The sequence below is a fragment of the Nerophis lumbriciformis genome, linkage group LG22 (assembly GCF_033978685.3).
Source record: "Nerophis lumbriciformis linkage group LG22, RoL_Nlum_v2.1, whole genome shotgun sequence".
NCBI lineage: Eukaryota > Metazoa > Chordata > Actinopteri > Syngnathiformes > Syngnathidae > Nerophis > Nerophis lumbriciformis.
Window position 1 is genome coordinate 38,560,464 of NC_084569.2, and position 26,096 is coordinate 38,586,559.

A 26,096-nucleotide genomic window follows, 5' to 3' on the forward strand; every position below is an offset into this window, starting at 1 on the left:
TTGGCTAGTTTAAACGTCAAGCATTCCTGCACCTGTCATCGACTTTAGAGACATAATACAGTCATTGGTCGGTCTACATTACAGTGATGACATGAAATACCTGGGATTCAACTTTACGTGACATTATTTTGCAATATATTTGACTCTAGAAAAGGCTCAACAGTCGATGGCTGGTCTACTTTTAAGTCATTGTTGCATGGTTTTGGACTGTTGAATCTCTGTAAAGTCATTGGCCAGTCTACATGTCAGTCTATACATGCAATACCACAGTGTTTTTTGCCACGCTATTGACTTTATTGCAGAAAGGCTACACAGTCATTGGCTAGTTTGAACGTCAGGCATTATTGCACCTGTCATCGACTTTAGAGACATAATACAGTCATTGGTCGGTCTTCATGTCAGTCAATACATGCAATATCACAGTGATATTTTTTTTGCCACACTATTGACTAACTGTAGAAAGGCTATACAGTCATTGGCTTGTCTACACGTCAGGCATTATTGCACCTGTCATTGACTTTAGAGACATAATACAGTCATTGGTCGGTCTACATTACAGTGATGACATGAAATACCTGGGATTCAACTTTACGTGACATTATTTTGCAATATATTTGACTCTAGAAAAGGCTCAACAGTCGATGGCTGGTCTACTTTTAAGTCATTGTTGCATGGTTTTGGACTGTTGAATCTCTGTAAAGTCATTGGCCAGTCTACATGTCAGTCTATACATGCAATACCACAGTGTTTTTTGCCACGCTATTGACTTTATTGCAGAAAGGCTACACAGTCATTGGCTAGTTTGAACGTCAGGCATTATTGCACCTGTCATCGACTTTAGAGACATAATACAGTCATTGGTCGGTCTTCATGTCAGTCAATACATGCAATATCACAGTGATATTTTTTTTGCCACACTATTGACTAACTGTAGAAAGGCTATACAGTCATTGGCTTGTCTACACGTCAGGCATTATTGCACCTGTCATTGACTTTAGAGACATAATACAGTCATTGGTCGGTCTACATTACAGTGATGACATGAAATACCTGGGATTCAACTTTACGTGACATTATCTTGCAATATATTTGACTCTAGAAAGGCTCAACAGTCGATGGCTGGTCTACTTTTAAGTCATTGTTGCATGGTTTTGGACTGTTGAATGTCTGTAAAGTCATTGGCCAGTCTACATGTCAGTCTATACATGGAATACCACAGTGTTTTTTGCCACGCTATTGACTTTATTGCAGAAAGGCTACACAGTCATTGGCTAGTTTGAACGTCAGGCATTATTGCACCTGTCATCGACTTTAGAGACATAATACAGTCATTGGTCGGTCTACATGTCAGTCAATACATGCAATATCACAGTGATTTTTTTTTTGCCACACTATTGACTAACTGTAGAAAGGCTATACAGTCATTGGCTTGTCTACACGTCAGGCATTATTGCACCTGTCATCGACTTTAGAGACATAATACAGTCATTGGTCGGTCTACATTACAGTGATGACATGAAATACCTGGGATTCAACTTTACGTGACATTATTTTGCAATATATTTGACTCTAGAAAGGCTCAACAGTCGATGGCTGGTCTACTTTTAAGTCATTGTTGCATGGTCTTGGACTGTTGAATCTCTGAAAAGTCATTGGCCAGTCTACATGTCAGTCTATACATGCAATGCCACAGTGTTTTTTGCCACGCTATTGACTTTAATTGCAGAAAGGCTATGCAGTCATTGGCTAGTTTAAACGTCAAACATTCCTGCACCTGTCATCGACTTTAGAGACATAATACAGTCATTGGTCGGTCTACATGTCAGTCAATACATGCAATATCATGTTAGATCCACTATGGACTGGACTCTCACTATTATGTTAGATCCACTATGGACTGGACTTTCACAATATTATGCTAGACCCACTATGGACTGGAATTTCACAATATTATGTTAGATCTACTATGGACTGGACTCTCACTATTATGTTAGATCCACTACGGACTGGACTCTCACTATTATGTTTGATCCACTATGGACTGGACTCTCACTATTATGTTAGATCCACTATGGACTGGACTCTCACTATTATGTTAGATCCACTATGGACTGGACTATCACTATTATGTTAGATCCACTATGGACTGGACTTTCACAATATTATGTTAGATCCACTGGACTTTCACAATATTATGTTAGACCCACTATGGACTGGACTCTCACTATTATGTTAGATCCACTATGGACTGGACTCTCACTATTTTATTAGATCCACTGTGGACTGGACTCTCACTATATTATGTTAGATCCACTATGGACTGAACTCTCACTATTATGTTAGATCCACTATGGACTGGACTCTCACTATTATGTTAGATCCACTATGGACTGGACTCTCACTATTATGTTAGATCCACTATGGACTGGACTTTCACAATATTATGTTAGATCCACTATGGACTGGACTTTCACAATATTATGTTAGATCCACTATGGACTGGACTTTCACAATATTATGTCAGACCCACTCAACGTCCATTGCATCCCTAGAGGGGGGGGTTACCCACATCTGCGGTCCTCTACAAGGTTTCTCATAGTCATTCACATCGACGTCCCACTGGGTTGTGAGTTTTTCCTTGCCCTTATGTGGGCTCTGAACCGAGGAAGTCGTTGGGGCTTGTGCAGCCCTTTGAGACACTTGTGATTTAGGGTTATATAGATAAACATTGATTGATTGATGAAGTCAAATAAATCTTTATCGAGCTTTCAGCCAAAGGAACTATCCATCCATGCACGAGCAGATATTCCGCCCGAGCCCACACAACTCTACGCCATTTCCTGCATTGTTTGTTCGCCTTTTTCCGACTCTCAAACAGTTTGGCAGGGAAATGCCGGCCGTAAATTGCGCTCACATCTCTGTTGTCGAGCCGCAGATGCCCCTGAGGAGTCGTCATTATTTCCTTCCTCTGCCAACACAGCAAACCTGCCTGCGTGGATAATTGTGTGTGAAGTTAATTATAGGACCCACACGGGCCTATTTTGCCTCCTGTCATCAAACTTGCATTTCCAAGCAGGAACTGTTGAATAAACACTTCCGTTCGGCTTGAATAGAACTCATTCGAAAATGTGGAATTTTATCAACTTCAGCTGCCAAAAGAGACGCAAATCTTGCGAAACGTGAAGCGAATCGGAACGAGACTTCAGCTCAGTGAGCCTCGAAAGGACCAACAACCAGTGAGGGAAGAGTACGATGATAACCATTATACTAACTATTATATGGTGAAATTTGCGGACGATACCGTGCTCCTAAGCCAGTGGTTCTCAAACTTTTTTTTGTCATCCCCCACTTTGGACAAGGGGGAGTTTTCAAGCCCCACCTGCCCCCATCGCCCCAACAGAACGCTAATGCCAAGCTTTAACATTTTCAAATTTATTGAACATCAAGTTGTATACATTCGAACTCAAACATTAAGTTCAATAATAAATAAAATAACTGTGCAGCTGTGGTATAACTTGCATCAAGTTCAATAATAAATAAAATAACTTCCATCAAGTTCAATAATAAATAAAACAAAAGTGTTATAACTTGCATCAAGTTCAATAATAAATAAAAAAAAGGGTTATAACTTGCATCACGTTCAATAATAAATAAATAAAACTGTTATAACTTGCATCAAGTTCAATAATAAATCCAAAAAAGTGTTATAACTTGCATCACGTTCAGTAATAAATCAAAAAAGTGTTATAACTTGCATCAAGTTCAATAATAAATCCAAAAAAGTGTTATAACTTGCATCACGTTCAGTAATAAATCAAAAAAGTGTTATAACTTGCATCAAGTTCAATAATAAATCAAATAAAAGTGTTATAACTTGCATCAAGTTCAATAATAAATCAAAAAAAGTGTTATAACTTGCATCAAGTTCAATAATAAAAAAAAGTGTTATAACTTGCATCACGTTCAATAATAAATCAAAAAAAGTGTTATAACTTGCATCAAGTTCAATAATAAAAAAAAGTGTTATAACTTGCATCACGTTCAATAATAAATCAAAAAAGTGTTATAACTTGCATCAAGTTCAATAATAAATCCAATAACTTGCATCAAGTTCAATAATAAATCAAAAAAAAGTATTATAACTTGCATCAAGTTCAATAATAAATCCAAAAAAGTGTTATAACTTGCATCACGTTCAGTAATAAATCAAAAAAGTGTTATAACTTGCATCAAGTTCAATAATAAATCAAATAAAAGTGTTATAACTTGCATCAAGTTCAATAATAAATCAAAAAAAGTGTTATAACTTGCATCAAGTTCAATAATAAAAAAAAGTGTTATAACTTGCATCACGTTCAATAATAAATCAAAAAAAGTGTTATAACTTGCATCAAGTTCAATGATAAAAAAAAGTGTTATAACTTGCATCACGTTCAATAATAAATAAAAAAAAAGTGTTATAACTTGCATCAAGTTCAATAATAAATCCAATAACTTGCATCAAGTTCAATAATAAATCAAAAAAAGTATTATAACTTGCATCAAGTTCAATAATAAATCAAAAAAAGTGTTATAACTTGCATCAAGTTCAATAATAAATAAAACAAAAGTGTTATAACTTGCATCAAGTTCAATAATAAATCCAATAACTTGCATCAAGTTCAATAATAGATCAAAAAAAGTGTTATAACTTGCATCAAGTTCAATAATAAATCAAAAAAAGTGTTATAACTTGCATCAAGTTCAATAATAAATAAAACAAAAGTGTTATAACTTGCATCAAGTTCAATAATAAATCAAAAAAAGTGTTGTAACTTGCATCAAGTTCAATAATAAATCAAATAACTTGCATCAAGTTCAATAATAAATACAATAAAAGTGCCACTTTGCAATCTTTGCAACAAAACAAGGAGGAGCTATGCATTTGGCAAGACAGGGCAAGTGACAGCACTTTTCCCCGGGAGAGCCACCTTGCTTCACTGTGAAACAGCACGGCTGTATGATCAGCTCCCATTTCTTCACACAGTGCAGAGAACAGTCGCGCTTTCAGTGGTCGTGTTTTGATCAAATTTACCGCGCTCACAACATCTGTTAAAACCTCATTGAGTTCGGGGCTGAGCTGCCTTGACGCGAGTGCTTCCCGGTGAATGACACAGTGTGTGCCCGTCACATTTTTGTTTCTCTGCAGGCGCTGGCTCTGGCTCGACGACCTTTGAGGTGTGAGTCACAAATGTATATATTTGTGTAATTGTGATCCACACATTAGCCTGCTACCCATCCGCTCGAAAGTTTGTTCCGCTTAGCCCCGCCCCCATTAGTTACTGTTGCTATGTCTGTCAAACTTTCGCTCCTACCGAGAAATATAAAGCCTACAGTAAAAATAAGTACCGGTAATTTCCATTTATTTATATAGCGGATTTCACAGACAGAATCACAAAGTGATTTACAGTGTGTATAGAAAATGAAAGCATAGTAAAAAAAAAATAATCTAAAAATATAATAATTTAAAAAAAAATTTAAAGTGAAATTTCCTCCCGTTTCTCGCGCCCCACCTGTCATGTCTCTATTCCCCACCAGTGGGGCGCGCCCCACACTTTGAGAAACGCTGTCCTAAGCCTTCTACACAAGGATACGGACCCCTCTGTGTACCAAGACGAGATAGACCTATTTATTAGGTGGTGTGACACTAACCATCTTATTTTAAATGTGACCAAGACACAGGAAATGGTTTTGGATTCGAGGAAAGTGACTGCCCATGAGCCAGTGGTCATCAAAAATCAGGAAATCACCCAGGTATCCTCATATAAATATTTAGGGGTTCATATTGATCATCTTCTCTGCTGGAAGACACATATTGACTGCAACAGAGGCTATATTTTTTGCGAAGATTAAGATTAAGCAGCCATATCATGATGATTTTCTACCGTGCCATTGTAGAGAGCATCATTAGATACGGGATCACCTCATGGTTTGGCAACCTAACCGTTAAGCTAAAAAGCAAACTGGCCGGGCATTCATAAAACGGCAATGAAAATCGTAGGGAGGAAAGAATATGAGCCTATACAGAGCATCTATGAGCAGGCAGTTAGGAAAAAAGCTAAGAAAATTATTTCCAACTCACAACACCCACTCTTTCCTGAATATGGAACCCTGCCATCAGGGAGAAGACTCCGGGTCCCACTATGCAAATCTAACCGCCTTAAATTATCATTTGTTCCAGCCTCCATTAAGCTGACCAACAATGTGCAATAGAATTTTAATACATAGGTTAGCACTTTTTTAGCACTTTAGCACATAGCACTTTAGAACTAAGCACTTTAGCACACAGCACTTTATCCATGAGCTCTAGTGCAATGCACATTGGTACTTTATCTTTATCTCCATACTGTAGATTTTATGCCTACATCAAAGTGCCACCTATGTCTATCAAGCTCCATGTTCTGATGTTTAAATGTTAGTTGTATGGTTGTGGTTGTGTCTGTGCTTGTGTTTTTGTTCTGTTGTTTTTGGGTATGTTAAGAAAGCAATGATGCACTGTGCCCAAGACAAATTTCCCCGCGGGGACAATAAAGTTGAACCTTGACCTTGACCTTGACCATAGAACCAGAAATGGAACTTAATGTGCAGATACTAAGACTGTGAATCTTGGGGCACCACACGATTCCATTTGATTCGATTCTTGGGGGTTAATGATTCGATTCAGAATCGATTGTCCATTCAAAATGATTCTCTCATCAAAAATTTTTTAATAACATTGGGTGCCAGTTATTTGATCAACGACATTTCTCCATAAAATAGATTAATGACAGCTCTGATTAGGGATGATGTTCGAAACAGAGAGAGAGAGAGAGAGAGAGTTATGATAAATGCGCATGCGTCGCCAGGCTCTGCTTTTTATCCATAGATTTACCACATTTAATTTTTTATTATCTATAGCAGGGGTGTCAAAAGTGTGCCCCGGAGGCCATTTGTGGCCCACAGCTAATGTTTTAAAGACCCACGGCACATTCTAAAAATACTATTAAAATAAACAAAAACATAACAAAAGTGAAATAAAAAAGCTTAAAGGTAAAATGTAATTTATAAAAAGTTGCAATGTTGACTAATAAAACAAAGCTGTTTGTTTTTTTATTGAATCAAAATCAATGTTATTATGAATTATTGACCTATCCAAGGTTCCCATTACGTCACATCAAATATTCCACTTTGAAAAATATTTTTGGTGGAAAATTTTGCATATTTTGTGTGTTTGCCATTAAAACATAGTTTTGTTTGACAAAAAAGGGCGGAAATCAAACAAAAAAACAAAAACATAAAAAAAACTAAAACATTTAGAAATGAATGAAGTTGATGTAGACTCCAGAGATTTAAATATAAAATGTATGTATGCCTTGGCACACCATTATCATCATTTCATGACCCAAGCAAAACACTTTTGACACTTTTATACTGAAATAAATACACTAAAACTTATTCAATAAAAACATAAAAAAAACTAGCAGCAGCGGTAAAGTTTAGATTAGAGATGCGCGGTTTCCGGACACAACCGCGGAGTCCGCGGATAATCCGCGGGTCGGGCGGGTGACATGACGAAAACAATAGACTGTAAATAGATGCGGGCGGTTGGCAGTTGAACCAATTCGGAAATATATATACATAGTTAAATGTTGTTACCCACATACGAAAAACGTATAGATTTTATCGGTCCTTTAGGTGGAGCTGATGGTGCATCACCGAAAAAGAAAAGTATTGACTTCACAGAATGGGAGGAGGATACACCTGTGCCCGTTGATGAAGTAGAGGATTATTCCTCGACAAACTTGCATCTCGACGGATCAGCAGAGGAAAATCTACTTTCCTTTTGGGGGAAACAAGGACAATCATTCCCACGACTACAACACCTTGCCAAGAGAATCCTATGCGTCCCAGCAACAAGTGCCGCAAGTGAGCGCTCTTTCAGATTTTAGAGGCCAGGCGCTCTCGCATGAATCCTGGCACTGTAGATGCCATTTTATTCCTGCATAGTGCTAACAAAAGAAAAAGTAAGTAGACATACGGTTGGATATGTTAAACGAATTAGTCTACGTTACCTATAGGCTATACCAAATAAGCCCATGTCTAACCTATATTGAGTTCGGTCAGCTGAATAATTTTGATGGTTACGTGTTGTTTGGGCGCACTACAATGCAAAGGAATTAAGGCAATTGCGTTGTTTATTGTGTTTTTTTTTCTATTCGAGATATACTACTATGTGTGTTAATTATTTGGCCTCGCTTTCAAGTGAAGCGCATCTCCGATTGGCGACAATGTAAGGATATTTAGCCTGCTTTGTTTGTCGCGACCGTCTATTTTCATTATAATTCAAGTTTGATGATAAAGTGCAGTCTGATGGGTTTGATTTCCTCCCTTCAGCTATTTGCCTTGGCCAATAAGTTGCAAGTAATTTATTATTATTATTTATTTAATTTATTTTTGTTTAAATAGGGATGACATACATATCTTATTGTATAATTTAAGTTTGTGCGCGTGATTGACAGCCTAAGGCTTATGAGGCACTTTTTTTTTAAAAATTTTATTTCAACTTAAAAACATATGAGCCTATGCCTACAACATAGGCTATGTGTTTATCTTTATTTTCCTGCCTGTTGTTGACAATGGAGATTGTCTGATATTTTGTCATGGCTGCAGATCAATCAATAAAGGTTCATCTTTGTCGCAAAATTGTTCACTGTTTCACTGTGCACCCCGCCCTCGTCCCTATTTGAGCATTATAACGTTAACAAGTTAATATTCATTGAAATAAATTCAGAATTTTTTTTTTACCTAACGAAAATATAGGCCTAGTCTTTCTAAAACATTTTTTTAACTTCTTAAAGGCCTCGTTCTGCTTGCTGCAACTGCGCACACAAAGTGTGAGGAACGCACTCCTGATCTGAGGGCATTGGCAACAATAGTCAACACTTTCTTAATGGAAATGACAATAATATTATAATAATGATAAATAATATTATCACGCATTAATATCTCTTAGCCACTAATGCGTGGCACGCATTGAATGTCTCTGCTACATTGGATCAGTCTCCTTTCTTTAACAGGCAAAAGCTTTCTAACCTCACTAATGCCTTGCATCGTCTATATTAGTTATATAACAACGGGCGGGTGCGGGCGGGTGCGGGCGGGTGCGGGCGGGTGCGGGCGGGTGCGGGCGGGTGTGGTTTTGATAAAATGTTGGTTCGGGTGATGGCGGATGGATGACGACATTTGTGATGCGGTTGCGGATGAAATAATTGCCTATCCGCGCATCTCTAGTTTAGATCCATGAAGGAAAGAAGAAAGTGTTTATAACTGAATACATTTACATATGTATACACATTTGTTTGCTTTTGTATTATTTTTTTTAATGAATGAAGTAACGTTTATGACAACCTTTTTCCAAAACACAATATAGAATGTGAGATATAACAGGATAATGCATACGTTTATCATTTGTTTTCAAAACGCTTACAAAAAAGTGGGACCCCAAAAATTTACTGTGGGACCCCATTTTTATGACTTGATGGGGTCCCTGGGACCCCATTTAGAAAATTCCTAGCGCCAACACTGCTGTCAACAGAGGATAAAAAACGCTTTATTTAAATAAATATATTATTTATAAAGCAAGTTGGAGTATCATTGGCAAATGTTCACCTAGTCCCGGCCTTGGCACGCATATATGTGTCCTCTTTTTGGGATTTCACCAGTGACGTGCAGTCACTAGAAGCAGGTGAGGCAGGGCCTCACCTGCCATCATGGAAAGAAAAAAAATGTAAAAAGAAAAAAAAAAAAAATTGTTATATGTATCCAGTGATTATACTATAAAGTTATTTTCCATTTAACTTCACCGGTTTTAGATTATTTTTATTCAAAATCGCTGAATTTTCACATTTGCCGTTCAAATACTGAGAAGAGACGGTGCGGTGAACAGCAGCCAGTTGAGGCACGTCACTCAGTGCCTCAACATGGATTCCGGACTCGGCTAACTGCTGGCCTGCTGTGCAGTGAGACCGTATTGCTATATGAATTATATTATACATTTCCATAGTTTAGTTAGCTGAGGTATATAATGTACAGTGTATTTTGTCAACAACTGTATGTGTGTAAAGTATTTATTGTGCTGAGCAATCATAAAACGGCTGCAAAAGACGCACTGGCTGAGGCTCGCCTCCTGCACCCCCGCCGTTGAATTGTTATATCAACTAAAGCCCACACTTAAACTTTCCACGTGGAAGATTGAATCTATTTAAAAAAATTATTTCATAAGAAGCCAAAAAGTGGAAAAACAATAATGTTGGTGTTGGAGGAGTTGTGAATGACTGCAGGGACACAACATTATGTATACCTGCAGACTGCAGGTGTACCTAATTCACAACTCCTCCAACACGAACATTATTGTTTTTGCACTTTTTGGCTCCTTATTAAATAACTTTTGTAACCTATTTTCATGGGCTTTCCTCTTTGTGATGTTAAGTTCCTGTTATGCGCCGTTATACAGTATATGCCTTGAGCTCTTATTTTGAAGGCGCTAAGAGCGGAAGTGATGACACGTTGCGGAGGTTTTTGAAAGAAGGTAAATAAAGTGGTCCTCGTGTAAACCGGAGCCTCCGTGTTTGTTATTTTGTAGTTTCATACAGTATAGGCGACATTTATAAACCCTCGGTTACACTTTTTTTTAAATAGATTCAATCTTGCACGTGGAAAGTTGAAGTGAGGGCTTTAGTTGCGGTGCATGGACTTAATTTATAAGTAAAGGTAAGACCATAATAACGTTTTTTTTTTTTTATTAAATGTGCTTTTTTGTGTGCTACAGTTTGTATGTGTAAAGTTAAAGTTAAGTTAAAGTAGCAATGATTGTCACACACACACTAGGTGTAATGAAATGTGTCCTCTGCACTTGACCCATCCCCTTGATCACCCCCTGGGAGGTGAGGGGAGCAGTGGGCAGCGGCTGCGCCGCGCCCGGGAATAATTTTTGGTGATTTAACCCCCAATTCCAAGCCTTGATGCTGAGTGCCAAGCAGGGAAGAATGCTGGTATGAGCTTTTAAACATAACCCGTTAACTGCTGCCAATCAAATGGTGAATAAGATACTCTTTAGGGTTCATATGTTTGTAAATCTGACTGTGATGAAGTCAGTGCCTCACTATATGCCTTCACTATATGGTCAGCCTAATATGGTGAGATTCCTCTGCATACAATCAGCTCTCATTTCATTCAAAAAAAGGGGAATTACTCCAACCCCCCGGGGGGCCAGAAATGACTGTTTCATCGCACCCGTGAACAAATAGCTCAATTTCCTTCAAGACTGGCTGACATAAAAGTGAAACCTAACTTCTCTGATATATGACTTGCAAGCCATCTCTCATTTGGATGTCAGCACATCTCCACTCTGACAGCGAAAGTGAGTGAAAGTTTAAAAAGGAACTTTGATGTATACAAGCGGGGAAATCCCACCGTTGAACTATTTCAAGTTGGAATAAGGCGGACTTCAAACACACCCCCATTACCATGAACAAATGCCTTCAAGTGTCTGAATGGTGACGCTGCGCTTCGCAATGGAACGTTCCTTTGCTTACAAAGGTACACCTGCACACTTTCACCAGAGCTGTTTTTTTTTTTTCTTCATTTAGCAATTAATATTGTACAAACCCCGTTTCCATATGAGTTGGGAAATTGTGTTAGATGTAAATATAAACGGAATACAATGATTTGCAAATCCTTTTCAACCCATATTCAATTGAATGCACTACAAAGACGACATATTTGATGTTCAAACTCATAAACTTTTCTTTTTTTTTTCAAATAATAATTAACTTAGCCCTGCGATGAGGTGGCGACTTGTCCAGGGTGTACCCCGCCTTCCGCCCGATTGTAGCTGAGATAGGCTCCAGCGCCCCCAAAGGGAATAAGCGGTAGAAAATGGATGGATGGATAATTAACTTAGAATTTCATGGCTGCAACACGTGCCAAAGTAGTTGGGAAAGGGCATGTTCACCACTGTGTTACATCACCTTTTCTTTTAACAACACTCAATAAACGATTGGGAACTGAGGAAAATAATTGTTGAAGCTTTGAAAGTGGAATTCTTTCCCATTCTTGTTTTATGTAGAGCTTCAGTCGTTCAACAGTCCTGTCGTATTTTACGCTTCATAATGCGCCACACATTTTCGATGGGAGACAGGTCTGGACTGCAGGCGGGCCAGGAAAGTAATAAATAAATGATAAATGGGTTGTACTTGTATAGCGCTTTGACACTACTTCCACATTTACCCATTCACACACACATTCACACACTGATGGAGGGAGCTGCCATGCAAGGCGCTAACCAGCACCCATCAGGAGCAAGGGTGAAGTGTCTTGCTCAGGACACAACGGACATGACGAGGTTGGTACTAGGTGGGGATTGAACCAGGGACCCTTGGGCCGCGCACGGCCATTCTTCCACTGCGCCACGCCGTCCCTAAAGTACCCGCACTCTTTTTTTTTACGAAGCCACGCTGTTGTAACACGTGCTGAATGTGGCTTGGCATTGTCTTGCTGAAATAAGCAGGGGCGTCCATGAAAAAGACGGCGCTTAGATGGCAGCATATGTTGTTCCAAAACCTGTACGTACCTTTCAGCATTAATGGTGCCTTCACAGATGTGTAAGTTACCCATGCCTTGGGGACTAATGCACCCCCATACCATCACTGATGCTGGCTTTTCAACTTTGCGTCGATAACAGTCTGGATGGTTCGCTTCCCCTTTGGTCCGGATGACACAATGTCGAATATTTCCAAAAACAATTGGAAATGTGGACTCGTCAGACCACAGAACACTTTTCCACTTTGCATGAGTCCATCTTAGATGATCTCGGGCCCAGAGAGGCCGGCGGCGTTTCTGGGTGTTGTTGATAAATGGCTTTGGCTTTGCATAGTAGAGCTTTAACTTGCACTTACAGATGTAGCGACCAACTGTATTTAGTGACAGTGGTTTTCTGAAGTGTTCCTGAGCCCATGTGGTGATATCCTTTAGGGATTGATGTCGGTTTTTGATACGGTGCCGTCTGAGGGATCGAAGGTCACGGTCATTCAATGTTGGTTTCCGGCCATGCCGCTTACGTGCAGTGATTTCTCCAGATTCTCTGAACCTTTTGATGATATTATGGACCGTAGATGTTGAAATCCCTAAATTTCTTGCACTTTGAGAAACGATGTTCTTAAACTGTTCAACAATTTGCTCACACATTTGTTGACAAAGTGGTGACCCTCGCCCCATCCTTGTTTGTGAATGACTGAGCATTTCATGGAATCTACTTTCATACCCAATCATGGCACCCACCTGTTCCCAATTAGCCTGCACACCTGTGGGATGTTCCAAATAAGTGTTTGATGAGCATTCCTCAACTTTATCAGTATTTATTGCCACCTTTCCCAACTTCTTTGTCACGTGTTGCTGGCATCAAATTCTAAAGTTAATGATTATTTGCAAAAAAAAAAAAATGTTTATGAGTTTGAACATCAAATATGTTGTCTTTGTAGCATATTCAACTGAATATGGGTTGAAAATGATTTGCAAATCATTGTATTCCGTTTATATTTACATCTAACACAACTTCCCATTCACTCATTCACAAACAAGGATGGGGCGAGGGTCACCACTTTGTCAACAAATGCGTGAGCAAATTGTTGAACAGTTTAAGAAAAACCTTTCTCAACCAGCTATTGCAAGGAATTTAGGGATTTCACCATCTACGCTCCGTAATATCATCAAAGGGTTCAGAGAATCTGGAGAAATCACTGCACGTAAGCAGCTAAGCCCGTGACCTTCCATCCCTCAGGCTGTACTGCATCAACAAGCGACATCAGTGTGTAAAGGATATCACCACATGGGCTCAGGAACACTTCAGAAACCCACTGTCAGTAACTACAGTTGGTCGCTACATCTGTAAGTGCAAGTTAAAACTCTCCTATGCAAGGCGAAAACCGTTTATCAACAACACCCAGAGACGGCGTCGGCTTCGCTGGGCCTGAGCTCATCTAAGATACAAAGTGGAAAAGTGTTCTGTGGTCTGACGAGTCCACATTTCAAATTGTTTTTGGAAACTGTGGACGTCGTGTCCGAGGAAAAGAACCATCCGGATTGTTATAGGCGCAAAGTGTAAAAGGCACCATGTGTGACGGTATGGGGGTGTATTAGTGCCCAAGACATGGGTAACTTACACATCTGTGAAGGCGCCATTAATGCTGAAAGTTACATACAGGTTTTGGAGCGACATATGTTGCCATCCAAGCAACGTTACCATAGACGCCCCTGCTTATTTCATTATGAAGCCTAAAATAGCACAACGGAGACCCCCGGACTGTTGAACAACTTAAGCTGTACATCAAGCAAGAATGGGAAAGAATTCCACCTGAGAAGCTTCAAAAATGTGTCTCCTCAGTTCCCAAACGTTTACTGAGTGTTGTTAAAAGGAAAGGCCATGTAACACAGTGGTGAACATGCCCTTTCCCAACTACTTTGGCACGTGTTGCAGCCATGAAATTCTAAGTTAATTATTATTTGCAACAAAGAAAAAAAAGTTTGAGTTTGAACATCAAATATGTTGTCTTTGTAGCATATTCAACCGAATATCTAACACAATTTCCCAACTCATATGGAAACGGGGTTTGTACATGTTCTTCCGAAGCATTTTGAACACAAATGGCATTCACAGTAAAAAAAAAAAAAAAAATGTTTTCCCAATGTACAATTCCGTTCTAAAATGCTTCCTGAGTGACCTCAGTGCAAAGCATCCTGCTTCTTTTATTCCGCATGATCTAACATCCTCATATTTGTCTACAATTAGAATACACATCTTTTTTTTTTTTTTTTTACTGTTAATGAGGTCACAGCATGCTGCTCACCGGTTTATGCTCGTTTTAACATCTGGAGCAGCGTCCTCCTAAATGCACATTCGAAGCAGGCGGTGCGTTCAAGGACTCTCTCATATCAATCCTTCAAGTATAAATTGTTAATAGCGGCAGTAATAGTTCACCAGCTTAGTTCACTTTACCGTTTTTCTGCGTATATTTCCGAATTAAACATGAAATATAGAGTTACTGGCCATAAGATTGGGTACACCCTAATCAAACAAATCCTGTTATGTGGCCCACGAAAGCCTGGAAATAACAAGACACTTCATCTATCTTCGTTCAAAGAACTCCGGCTTATTAGTGATTCCCAGAGCCCAAAAAAAGTCTGCGGGCTATAGAGCGTTTTCTATTGGGGCTCCAGTACTATGGAATGCCCTCCCGGTAACAGTTAGAGATGCTACCTCAGTAGAAGCATTTAAGTCCCATCTTAAAACTCATTTGTATACTCTAGCCTTTAAATAGCCCCCCTGTTAGACCAGTTGATCTGCCGTTTCTTTTCTTTTCTCCTCTGCTCCCCTTTTCCTTGAGGGGGGGGCACAGGTCCGGTGGCCATGGATGAAGTGCTGGCTGTCCAGAGTCGGGACCCGGGGTGGACCGCTCGCCTGTGCATCGGCTGGGAACATCTCTACGCTGCTGACCCGTCTCCGCTCGGGATGGTGTCCTGCTGGCCCCACTATGGACTGGACTCTTACTATTATGTTGGATCCACTATGGACTGGACTCTCACAATATTATGTCAGACCCACTCGACATCCATTGCTTTCGGTCTCCCCTAGAGGGGGGGGGTTACCCACATATGCGGTCCTCTCCAAGGTTTCTCATAGTCATTCACATCGACGTCCCACTGGGGTGAGTTTTTCCTTGCCCGTATGTGGGCTTTGTACCGAGGATGTCGTTGTGGCTTGTGCAGCCCTTTGAGACACTTGTGATTTAGGGCTATATAAATAAAGATTGATTGATTGATCTAAATTGCCACTTAAAGCCAATTAAAAAGCACACAAGGTTTTGTATTTTCTTGTAATGTTTTTTTTTTTTTTTTTTTTCCCCGTTTTGGGGGCTTTTGGAGTTTTTCCTTGCCCAGATGTGGGTATGTCGTGAGGCACTTGTGATTAAGGGCTATGAAATAAACTTTCGTTGACTGATTTTAGGGACTGGGAGCCAGAGGTGTGGACTCGAGTCACATGACTCGGACTCGAGTCATGAATTTGATGACTTTAGACTCGACTTGACAAAATGTAAAAAGACTTGCAACTCGACTTCGACTTTAACATCAATGACTTGTGACTTCATTTGGACTTGAGCCTTTTGACTTGACATGACTTGACATGACTTGCTACTTTCCCCAAAACCCAAAGATGAAAAAGTTATTCGGGAGCGCTCCGTATTTTTCATCGTGTACTCGTCTATCAGCGTTGCGTGTGTCAGCTGGTGTGCTCTCAGTACAACAGCCAATCAAATTAGATCTACTTTGTTTTCATCACACAGCATTCATCCAATCAAATTGCAGGAAGAAGACATGTCCAAACCACACGCCAGTGAACAAAAAATGATACCGAAAATAATTTTGTTTGGGTATAAAAATGACGAGGTGGTCAACACAAAACGGTTTGCAGTATGCAACACATGCGGTTCGAAAATGACTGATGGAGAGGCAACAACATCCAACTTCGTCCGGCATTTGAAGTTGCACAAAGAACGGTAAGTTTTGAATGTAAGATAACGTTTATTGGCTAAGTAACGTGACTTTTATTTGCTGTGTAGTTCAATCAGTGAGGCTGTAAACTCACTGCTAACGTTATAACGTTATTGCAAACACGGGAATCTGTTGCAGTTCACTACCTTATTCATACTTTTTGTTCAGTGATTTTTTTTTAAGCAGGGTTACGTTAGTCAATATATCACACGTAACGTTAGACGGCGGTCAGCAGCACCGCGTATTTTAGCCACCTAAAAAAAGACAAAAATAGTCAAATAAAGGTCAGTTAAAATGTATACTATATTATGAATATGTGTACCGTTTTAGCTAGCTTTCTGACATACTGTTGGTTGTTTACCTCAGTGGTCCCCAACCACCGGGCCGCGGCCCGGTACTGGTCCGTGGATCGATTGGTATCGGGCCGCACAAGAATTTTTATTTTTTATTTTTTATTTTTTATTTAAATCAACATAAAAAACACAAGATACACTTACAAGTAGTGCACCAACCCAAAACAACTCTCTCCCCCCTTTTGTTCTGGGCATTGAACATGAAGACTCGTCCTTCACTGTTCCGAGTGGCCATGAGAGTCTTGGCAGTGCCTGCCTCCAGTGCTCCAGTGGAGCGAGTTTTCAGCCATGGTGGCATCATACTACGCCCCCATCGTGCACAAATGACTGACAGACTCTTGGCTAATTTGGTCTTTTGCAAATGCAATGCAGCATAGGGCCCTGACATATAAAAAGTACAACTTTTTTGTTATGTTCACGTATATGTCATGTTTTTTCAATGTTAACACTTTTGTACAAATAGCAGCCTAAGCAGAGAAGCCCAGACTTTCCTCTCCCCAGCCACTTCGTCCAGCTCCTCCCGGGGGGACCCCGAGGCGTTCCCAGGCCAGCCGGGAGACATAGTCTTCCCAACGTGTCCTGGGTCTTCCCCGTGGCCTCCTACCGGTCGGACATACCCCAAACACCTCCCTAGGGAGGCGTTCGGGTGACATCCTGACCAGATGCCCGAACCACCTCATCTGGCTCCTCTCGATGTGGAGGAGCAGCGGCTTGGTGGATGACAGAGTTTCTCACCCTATCTCTAAGGGAGAGACCCGCCACCCGGCGGAGGAAACTCATCTGGGCCGCTTGTACCCGTGATCTTGTCCTTTCGGTCATAACCAGAGGTGGGTAGAGTAGCCAGAAATTGTACTCAAGTAAGAGTGCTGTTACTTTAGAGATTTATTACTCAAGTAAAAGTAAGGAGTAGTCACCCAAATATTTACTTGAGTAAAAGTAAAAAGTATGTTGTGAAAAAACTACTCAAGTACTGAGTAACTGATGAGTAACATACACACTCATATCATATATATATATATATATATATATATATATATATATATACATACATACATATATATATACATACATACATATACATTGATATATACAGTATATAATTTATAAGTATTTATTTTGCTGTTTTTGTTTACATGTTAAAGGTGTTTTAATGAATATACATGCATGTTTAACACATATAGATTCCTTTCTTTCATGAAGACAAGAATATAAGTTGGTGTATTACCTGATTCTGATGACTTGCGTTGATTGTAATCAGACAGTAGTGATGATAACGTCCTCGTTTTCAAATGGAGGAGAAGAAAAGTTCCTCCTTTCTGTCTAATACCACATGAAAGTGGTGGGTTTTTGGCATCTTATTTGTCCAGCTTCCATATTCGTTTTTATACACTTTACAAGAAATACATTGGCGTCAAACTCCGTAGCTTGCTGGCTTGTTTACGCTGGCTTTCGGAGACTCTTGTTTTGAAAGCGCAGGCGCGATGGCGCGGCACTTTTATTGTGAAGACAGGAACGTCCTCATGTGCGGTCAGTCTTGAGGCTTTTGACGGTACGGTTGAAATAAAACAAGTATCTTTTTTCCTTCACACTTTTGATTGATTGATTGGAACTTTTATTAGTAGATTGCACAGTACAGTACATATTCCGTACAATTGACCACTAAATGGTAACACCCCAATAAGTTTTTCAACTTGTTTAAGTCAGGTCATGTGACCACCTGGCTCTGTTTGATTGGTCCAACGTCACCAGTGACTGCATCTGATTGGTGGAACGAAGTGAAACGTCACCAGTAAGGCAGGCACTTTGAAAGTCTGTCTGACAGACCAAAACAAACAAAGCGTGCATTAACAGATCGATAAAAATTAGTAGCGAGTAGCGAGCTGAATGTAGATAAAAGTAGCGGAGTAAAAGTAGCGTTTCTTCTCTATAAATATACTTAAGTAAAAGTAAAAGTATGTTGCATTAAAACTACTCTTAGAAGTACAATTTATCCCAAAAGTTACTCAAGTAGATGTAACGGAGTAAATGTAGCGCGTTACTACCCACCTCTGGTCATAACCCAAAGCTCATGACCATAGGTGAGGATGGGAACGTAGATCGACCGGTAAATTGAGAGCTTTGCCTTCCGGCTCAGCTCCTTCTTCACCACAACGGATCAATACAGCGTCCGCAACGATACGCCTGTCGATCTCACCATCCACTCTTCCCTCACTCGTGAACAAGACTCCCAGGTACTTGAACTCCTCCACTTGGGGCAGGGTCTCCTCCCCAACCCATGAATTCATTTTCTCCTCAAGGGAGAGGGAGGACACAGATCCGGTGGCCATGGATGAAGTGCTGGCTGTCCAGAGTCGGGACCCGGGGTGGACCGCTCGCCTGTGCATCGGTTGGGGACATCTGTGCACTGCTGACCTGTCTCCGCTGGGATGGTCTCCTGCTGGTCCCACTATGGACTGGACTCTCACTATTATGTTAGATCCACTATGGACTGGACTCTCTCACTATTATGTTGAATCCACTATGGACTGGACTCTCACTATTATGTTAGATCCACTATAGACTGGACTCTCACTCTATTATGTTAGATCCACTATGGACTGGACTCTCTCACTATTATGTTGAATCCACTATGGACTGGACTCTCACTATTATGTTAGATCCACTATAGACTGGACTCTCACTCTATTATGTTAGATCCACTATGGACTGGACTCCCACTATTATGTTAGATCCACGATGGACTAGACTCTCACTATTATGTTAGATCCACGATGGACTAGACTCTCACTATTATGTTAGATCCACGATGGACTGGACTTTTACAATATTATGCTAGATCCAATATGGACTGGACTCTCATTATTATGTTAGATCCAATATGGACTGGACTCTCACTATTACGTTAGATCCACTATGGACTGGACTCTCACCATTATGTTAGATCCACTATGGACTGGACTCTCACTATTATGTTAGATCCACTATGGACTGGACTCTCACTATCATGTTAGATCCACTATGGACTGGACTCTCACTATTATGTTAGATCCACTATGGATTGGACTCTCACTATTATGTTAGATCCACTATGGACTGGACTCTCACTATGATGTTAGATCCACTATGGACTGGACTCTCACTATTATGTTGGATCCACTATGGACTGGACTTTCACTATTATGTTAGATCCACTATGGACTGGACTCTCACTATTTTGTTAGATCCACTATGGACTGGACTCTCACTATTATGTTGGATCCACTATGGACTGGACTCTCACTATTATGTTAGATCCACTATGGACCGGACTCTCACACTATTTTGTTAGATCCACTATGGACTGGACTCTCACTATTATGTTAGATCCACTATGGACTGGACTGTCATTATTATGTTATATCCACTATGGACTGGACTCTCACTACTATGTTAGATCCACTATGGACTGGACTCTCACTATTACGTTAGATCCACTATGGACTGGACTCTCACTATTATGTTAGATCCACTATGGACTGGACTCTCACACTATTATGTTAGATCCACTATGGACTGGACTCTCATTATTATGTTAGATCCACTATGGACTGGACTCTCATTATTATGTTGGATCCACTATGGACTGGACTGTCATTATTATGTTAGATCCACTATGGACTGGACTCTCACTATTATGTTAGATCCACTATGGACTGGACTCTCATTATTATGTTAGATCCACTATGGACTGGACTCTCATTATTATGTTGGATCCACTATGGACTGGACTGTCATTATTATGTTAGATCCACTATGGACTGGACTCTCACTATTATGTTAGATCCACTATGGACTGGACTCTCACTATTGTGTTAGATCCACTATGGACTGGACTTTCACAATATTATGTTAGATCCACTATGGACTGGACTCTCACTATTATGGACTGGACTCTCACTATTATGTTTGATCCACTATGGACTGGACTATCACTATTATGTTAGATCCACTTTGGACTGGACTCTCACACTATTATGTTAGATCCACTATGGACTGGACTCTCACACTATTATGTTTGATCCACTATGGACTGGACTCTCACACTATTATGTTAGATCCACTATGGACTGGACTCTCACTATTATGTTGAATCCACTATGGACTGGACTCTCACACTATTATGTTAGATCCACTATGGACTGGACTCTCACTATTATGTTGAATCCACTATGGACTGGACTCTCACTATTATGTTAGATCCACTATGGACTGGACTCTCACTCTATTATGTTAGATCCACTATGGACTGGACTCTCACACTATTATGTTAGATCCACTATGGACTGGACTCTCACTATTATGTTAGATCCACTATGGACTGGACTCTCACACTATTTTGTTAGTTCCACTATGGACTGGACTTTCACAATATTATGCTAGATCCACTATGGACTGGACATTCACAATATTATGTTAGATCCACTATGGACTGGACTTTCACTATTATGTTAGATCCACTGTGGACTGGACTCTCACTATTATGTTAGATCCACTATGGACTGGACTCTCACTATTATCTTAGATCCACTATGGACTGGACTCTCACAATATTATGTCAGACCCACTCGACATCCATTGCCTCCCATGTCTCCCCTAAAGGGGGTGAGGTTACCCACATCTGCGGTCCTCTCCAAGGTTTCTCATATAGTCATTACTACTCAGTGGCCTAGTGGTTAGAGTGTGCGCCTTAAGATGGGTAGGTTGTGAGTTCAAACCCCCGGCCGAGTCATACCAAAGACTATAAAAATGGGACCCATTACCTCCCTGCTTGGCACTCATTATCAAGGGTTGGAATTGGGGGTAAAATCACCAAAAATGATTGCACCGCTGCTGCTCACTGCTCCCCTCACCTCCAAGGGGGTGAACAAGGGGATGGGTCAAATGCAGAGGACAAATTTCACCACACCTCGTGTGTGTGTGACAATCACTTTAACTTTAATTTTCATCGACATCCCACTGGGTTGTGAGTTTTTCCTTGCCCTTATGTGGGCGCTGTGCAGCCCTTTGAGACACTTGTGATTTAGGGCTATATAAATAAACATTGATTAATTAATTGATTGATTTTAGAACAAAACATGCATAAAACTTCAATCCATCCATCCATTTTTTCTACCGCTTGTCCCTCTCTGGGTACCTATCCCACCTGCACTGTTTTTATTCTTTTGTTGGTTTTTTTTGCATAAAAACGTGTGAAGAATGTTCTTAATAATTCTACATAGGGCCCCAATTTAGCTAGGAACGGCCCTGGATGCACCATAAACAGGAGTGTTATGAAGCTAAAATAAATATATTGTTTAATATGCAGCACCGGAGTGAGATTGCAGTGATGGTGCAAGTGGAGATAAAAAATAATAATAATAATAATAAAAATAAAAAAGTTGCCATGCGTGTCAAACTCACCTCGGCGGCGCCAAGTCGCACACACGTCGCCAGTAACGCGAGCAGCAGCTGCACGGTGGAGCTCATCTTGCCGCCCAGCCTGGAGCCTCTGCGACGGGCCGAGCATTTATGGAGGCTCCGGAGGCCCGCGGTCCTCGCACGCTGGATGAAGATGAGGGAGAGGAAGACGGTGCACAGTCCAGGTTTTTTATTTTTTATTTTACGGAAAATATTTTTGTTTGTTTTTTTTAAATCCACAAATATGAGTGAGCTTCAATCACGTCCGACTCTAAAGTTCCCAAAACAATTTTAACATCCAAGTCCTGCAGCGCCGAACTGAAAGTGAGCCAAAAGTGATCCGGTCCGAGTTCCCATCCTGGTTGTTGGCGGCAGTGCGAGCGCGTCCGGACCAGGCAGCACAGTGCGAGTAGGAGGAGGCGCTGCTCTGCTGCTGCTGCTGCACTCTTTCTCTCCCGCCCCCTCCTGCTCCTGCCCCGCCAATGGCAATCATATGCAGAATGATGCAAAGACAATTAAAACAAACGCACCTGATGATGCAATACACCCTCAGTGTAAAGCAAGGTAATTCCATTTTACAGTACTTGCAATCAGTACCTAACCAATCTGGCGCCCTAGGCAAGATTTTAGGTGGCGCCCCCCCCACATCGGCAGTGAAGTGTATATACTCACAAGAAACCGAATAGCTTTGTCTTTGACCTTTTTTTTACTTAAAGAAAGCAAATTAACAATCAGAATAGTTAACAAGATTAAAAAAAATATGAATAAATAAATGAATGCAAAAAATAAAAAATGAATATATGAAATACAATATTTTTTACATACATATTGCTTAATTAACATTAATGATGTGCACTTTAACAACTAGGCATACAACTATACCTAATGGGTGGAAAAGTGACTATTACCTGCAGGGCAAACATTAGCTAACCAGAAGGCAATAACAATGTAAACAAAAAACACCTGCTTAAAAGATCTAATACAAATGTCCCTGAGGAATGTAAGGTGGGAGTACTGTAATTACCGAACGTTACATCATTATTTTCCATAACAATTTAGCCCCCTCCACAATATTAACCCGACGTTAAAACAGAACTAGCTATTTATTGATTAGCAATTGCCGAATCATGTAACATTAGCTTAATGCTAAAAAGCCAGGTTACTATCACATTCTGTAACAGACAAATAATTTCATGTAGGCTAACGTTACCTACCTGCTACCTCTGTCTTTTCTCGTTTCTCCTCCTCTTCTTTACTCTTTTTTCTTCCCTGGGCACCTGACAGTTTTGGCCGTTTTGACATCTTGTGTTGATTTTTTGATGTGGTGACGTCCAAAAAGAGTCATGATACGGGAAGGGAGGGGGGTGCGTAATGTTGTAACAAATAATATTTCTATTAAATAGGCTTTACTTTGCATTTTAATTGACGTGGGATTATTTTTTGTATTTAGAAATAATAGTACCAACTTTTTTTTTTTTTTCTCCAACATTTGTGGAACTGGCGTGGCGCCCCCTGATGGACGGCGCCCTTAGCATTTGCCTATACGGCCTATGCCACGGGCCGGCCCTGCTTGCAATGACGTGCTGTCAGGGGAGGCAAGGTGAGGCAGTGCCTCACCTTAATAAAACAAAATACGTTTTAATATTCTCTTTTGGTCTGCGCTTTCTAATAATAATAATAATAATAATAATAATAGATTTTATTTGTAAAAAGCACAACCTCAAAGTGCAACAATGTATTAAAAAATAAAAAGATAATAAAAAAATAAATAAAAATAAAAACCAGAACAGCCAATTAGCTAAAACTAGTATGCATATACAAAAAAAAGCTTTTTTTTTTTAAAAAAAAAAAGGGTTTTTAACCCTTTTTTAAAAGCATCCACAGTCTGTGGTGCCCTCAGGTGGTCAGGTTCAAAAACGAAGTAGTAAAACAAAATACGTTTTAATATTCTCTTTTGGTTTACGCTTTCTAATAATAATAATAATAATAATAGATTTTATTTGTAAAAAGCACAACCTCAAAGTGCAACAATGTATTAAAAAATAAAAAGATAATAAAAAATAAATAAAAATAAAAACCAGAACAGCCGATTAGCTAAAACTAGTATGCATATACAAAAAAAGCTTTTTTTTTTTTTTTTTTAAAAAAAGGGTTTTTAACCCTTTTTTAAAAGCATCCACAGTCTGTGGTGCCCTCAGGTGGTCAGGTTCAAAAACGAAGTAGTAAAACAAAATACGTTTTAATATTCTCTTTTGGTCTACGCTTTCTAATAATAATAATAATTAAAGATTTTATTTGTAAAAGAAAAAAAGTGACGGCGTGGCGCAGTGGAAGAGTGGCCGTGCGCAACCCGAGGGTCCCTGGTTCAATCCCCACCTAGTACCAACCTCGTCGTGTCCGTTGTGTCCTGAGCAAGACACTTCACCCTTGCTCCTGATGGGTGCTGGTTAGCGCCTTGCATGGCAGCTCCCTCCATCAGTGTGTGAATGTGTGTGTGAATGGGTAAATGTGGAAGTAGTGTCAAAGCGCTTTGAGTACCTTGAAGGTAGAAAAGCGCTATACAAGTACAACCCATTTATCATTTATTTATCATTTATTTACAGTTGTTCAAAAACGAAGTAGTAAAACAAAATACGTTTTAATATTCTCTTTTGATCCACGCTTTCTAATAATAATAATAATAATAATATATTTTATTTGTAAAAAAGCACGTTACATTGAGTAAACAACCTCAAAGTGCTACAGTGTATTAAAAAAATAAAAAGATAATAAAAAATAAATAAAAATAAAAACTAGAACAGCCAATTAGCTAAAACTAGTATGCATATACAAAAAAAGGGTTTTTAAAAAAAAAAAAAGGGTTTTTAACCCTTTTTTAAAAGTATCCACAGTCTGTGGTGCCCTCAGGTGGTCAGGGAGGGCGTTCCACAGACTGGGAGCGGCGGAGCAGAAAGCCCGGTCTCCCATTGTTCGTAGCTTTGTCCTCGGAGGTTGGAGGAGGTTAGCCTGTCCGGAAGGTGGGGTAAAAGGCATTATTTACAGTTGTTCAAAAACGAAGTAGTAAAACAAAATAAGTTTTAATATTCTCTTTTGGTCTACGCTTTTTAATAATAATAATAATAATAATAGATTTTATTTGTAAAAAAAGCACTTTACATTGAGTAAACAACCTCAAAGTGCTACAGTGTATTAAAAAATAAAAAGATAATAAAAAATAAATAAAAATAAAAACTAGAACAGCCAATTAGCTAAAACTAGTATGCATATACAAAAAACAAGGCTTTTTTTAAAAAGAAGGGTTTCTAAGCCTTTTTTAAAAGCATCCACAGTCTGTGGTGCCCTCAGGTGGTCAGGGAGAGCGTTCCACAGACTGGGAGCGGCAGAGCAGAAAGCCCGGTCTCTCATTGTTTGTAGCTTTGTCCTCGGAGGTTGGAGGAGGTTAGTCTGTCCGGAAGGTGGGGTAAAAGGCATTATTTACAGTTGTTCAAAAACGAAGTAGTAAAACAAAATACGTGTTAATATTCTCTTTTGATCTACGCTTTCTAGTAATAATAATAATAATAGATTTTATTTGTAAAAAAGCACTTTACATTGAGTAAACAACCTCAAAGTGCTACAGTGTATTAAAAAAATAAAAAGATAATAACAAATAAATAAAAATAAAAACTAGAACAGCCAATTAGC

At 39.6% G+C, this 26,096-nt stretch overlaps 1 protein-coding gene across 1 annotated transcript in view; it reads right to left on the bottom strand.

Moving 5' to 3' along the window:
* pdgfbb (platelet-derived growth factor beta polypeptide b) overlaps positions 1-22,672 on the bottom strand; it is an 82,100-nt gene extending 59,428 nt beyond the window's left edge. Inside the window, exon 1 of the mRNA XM_061973357.1 lies at positions 22,416-22,672. Coding sequence (XP_061829341.1) covers positions 22,416-22,481 — 66 coding nt within the window. The 5' untranslated portion in view covers positions 22,482-22,672. The remainder of the gene's footprint in view (positions 1-22,415) is intronic.
* Positions 22,673-26,096: the final 3,424 nt, after the last annotated feature.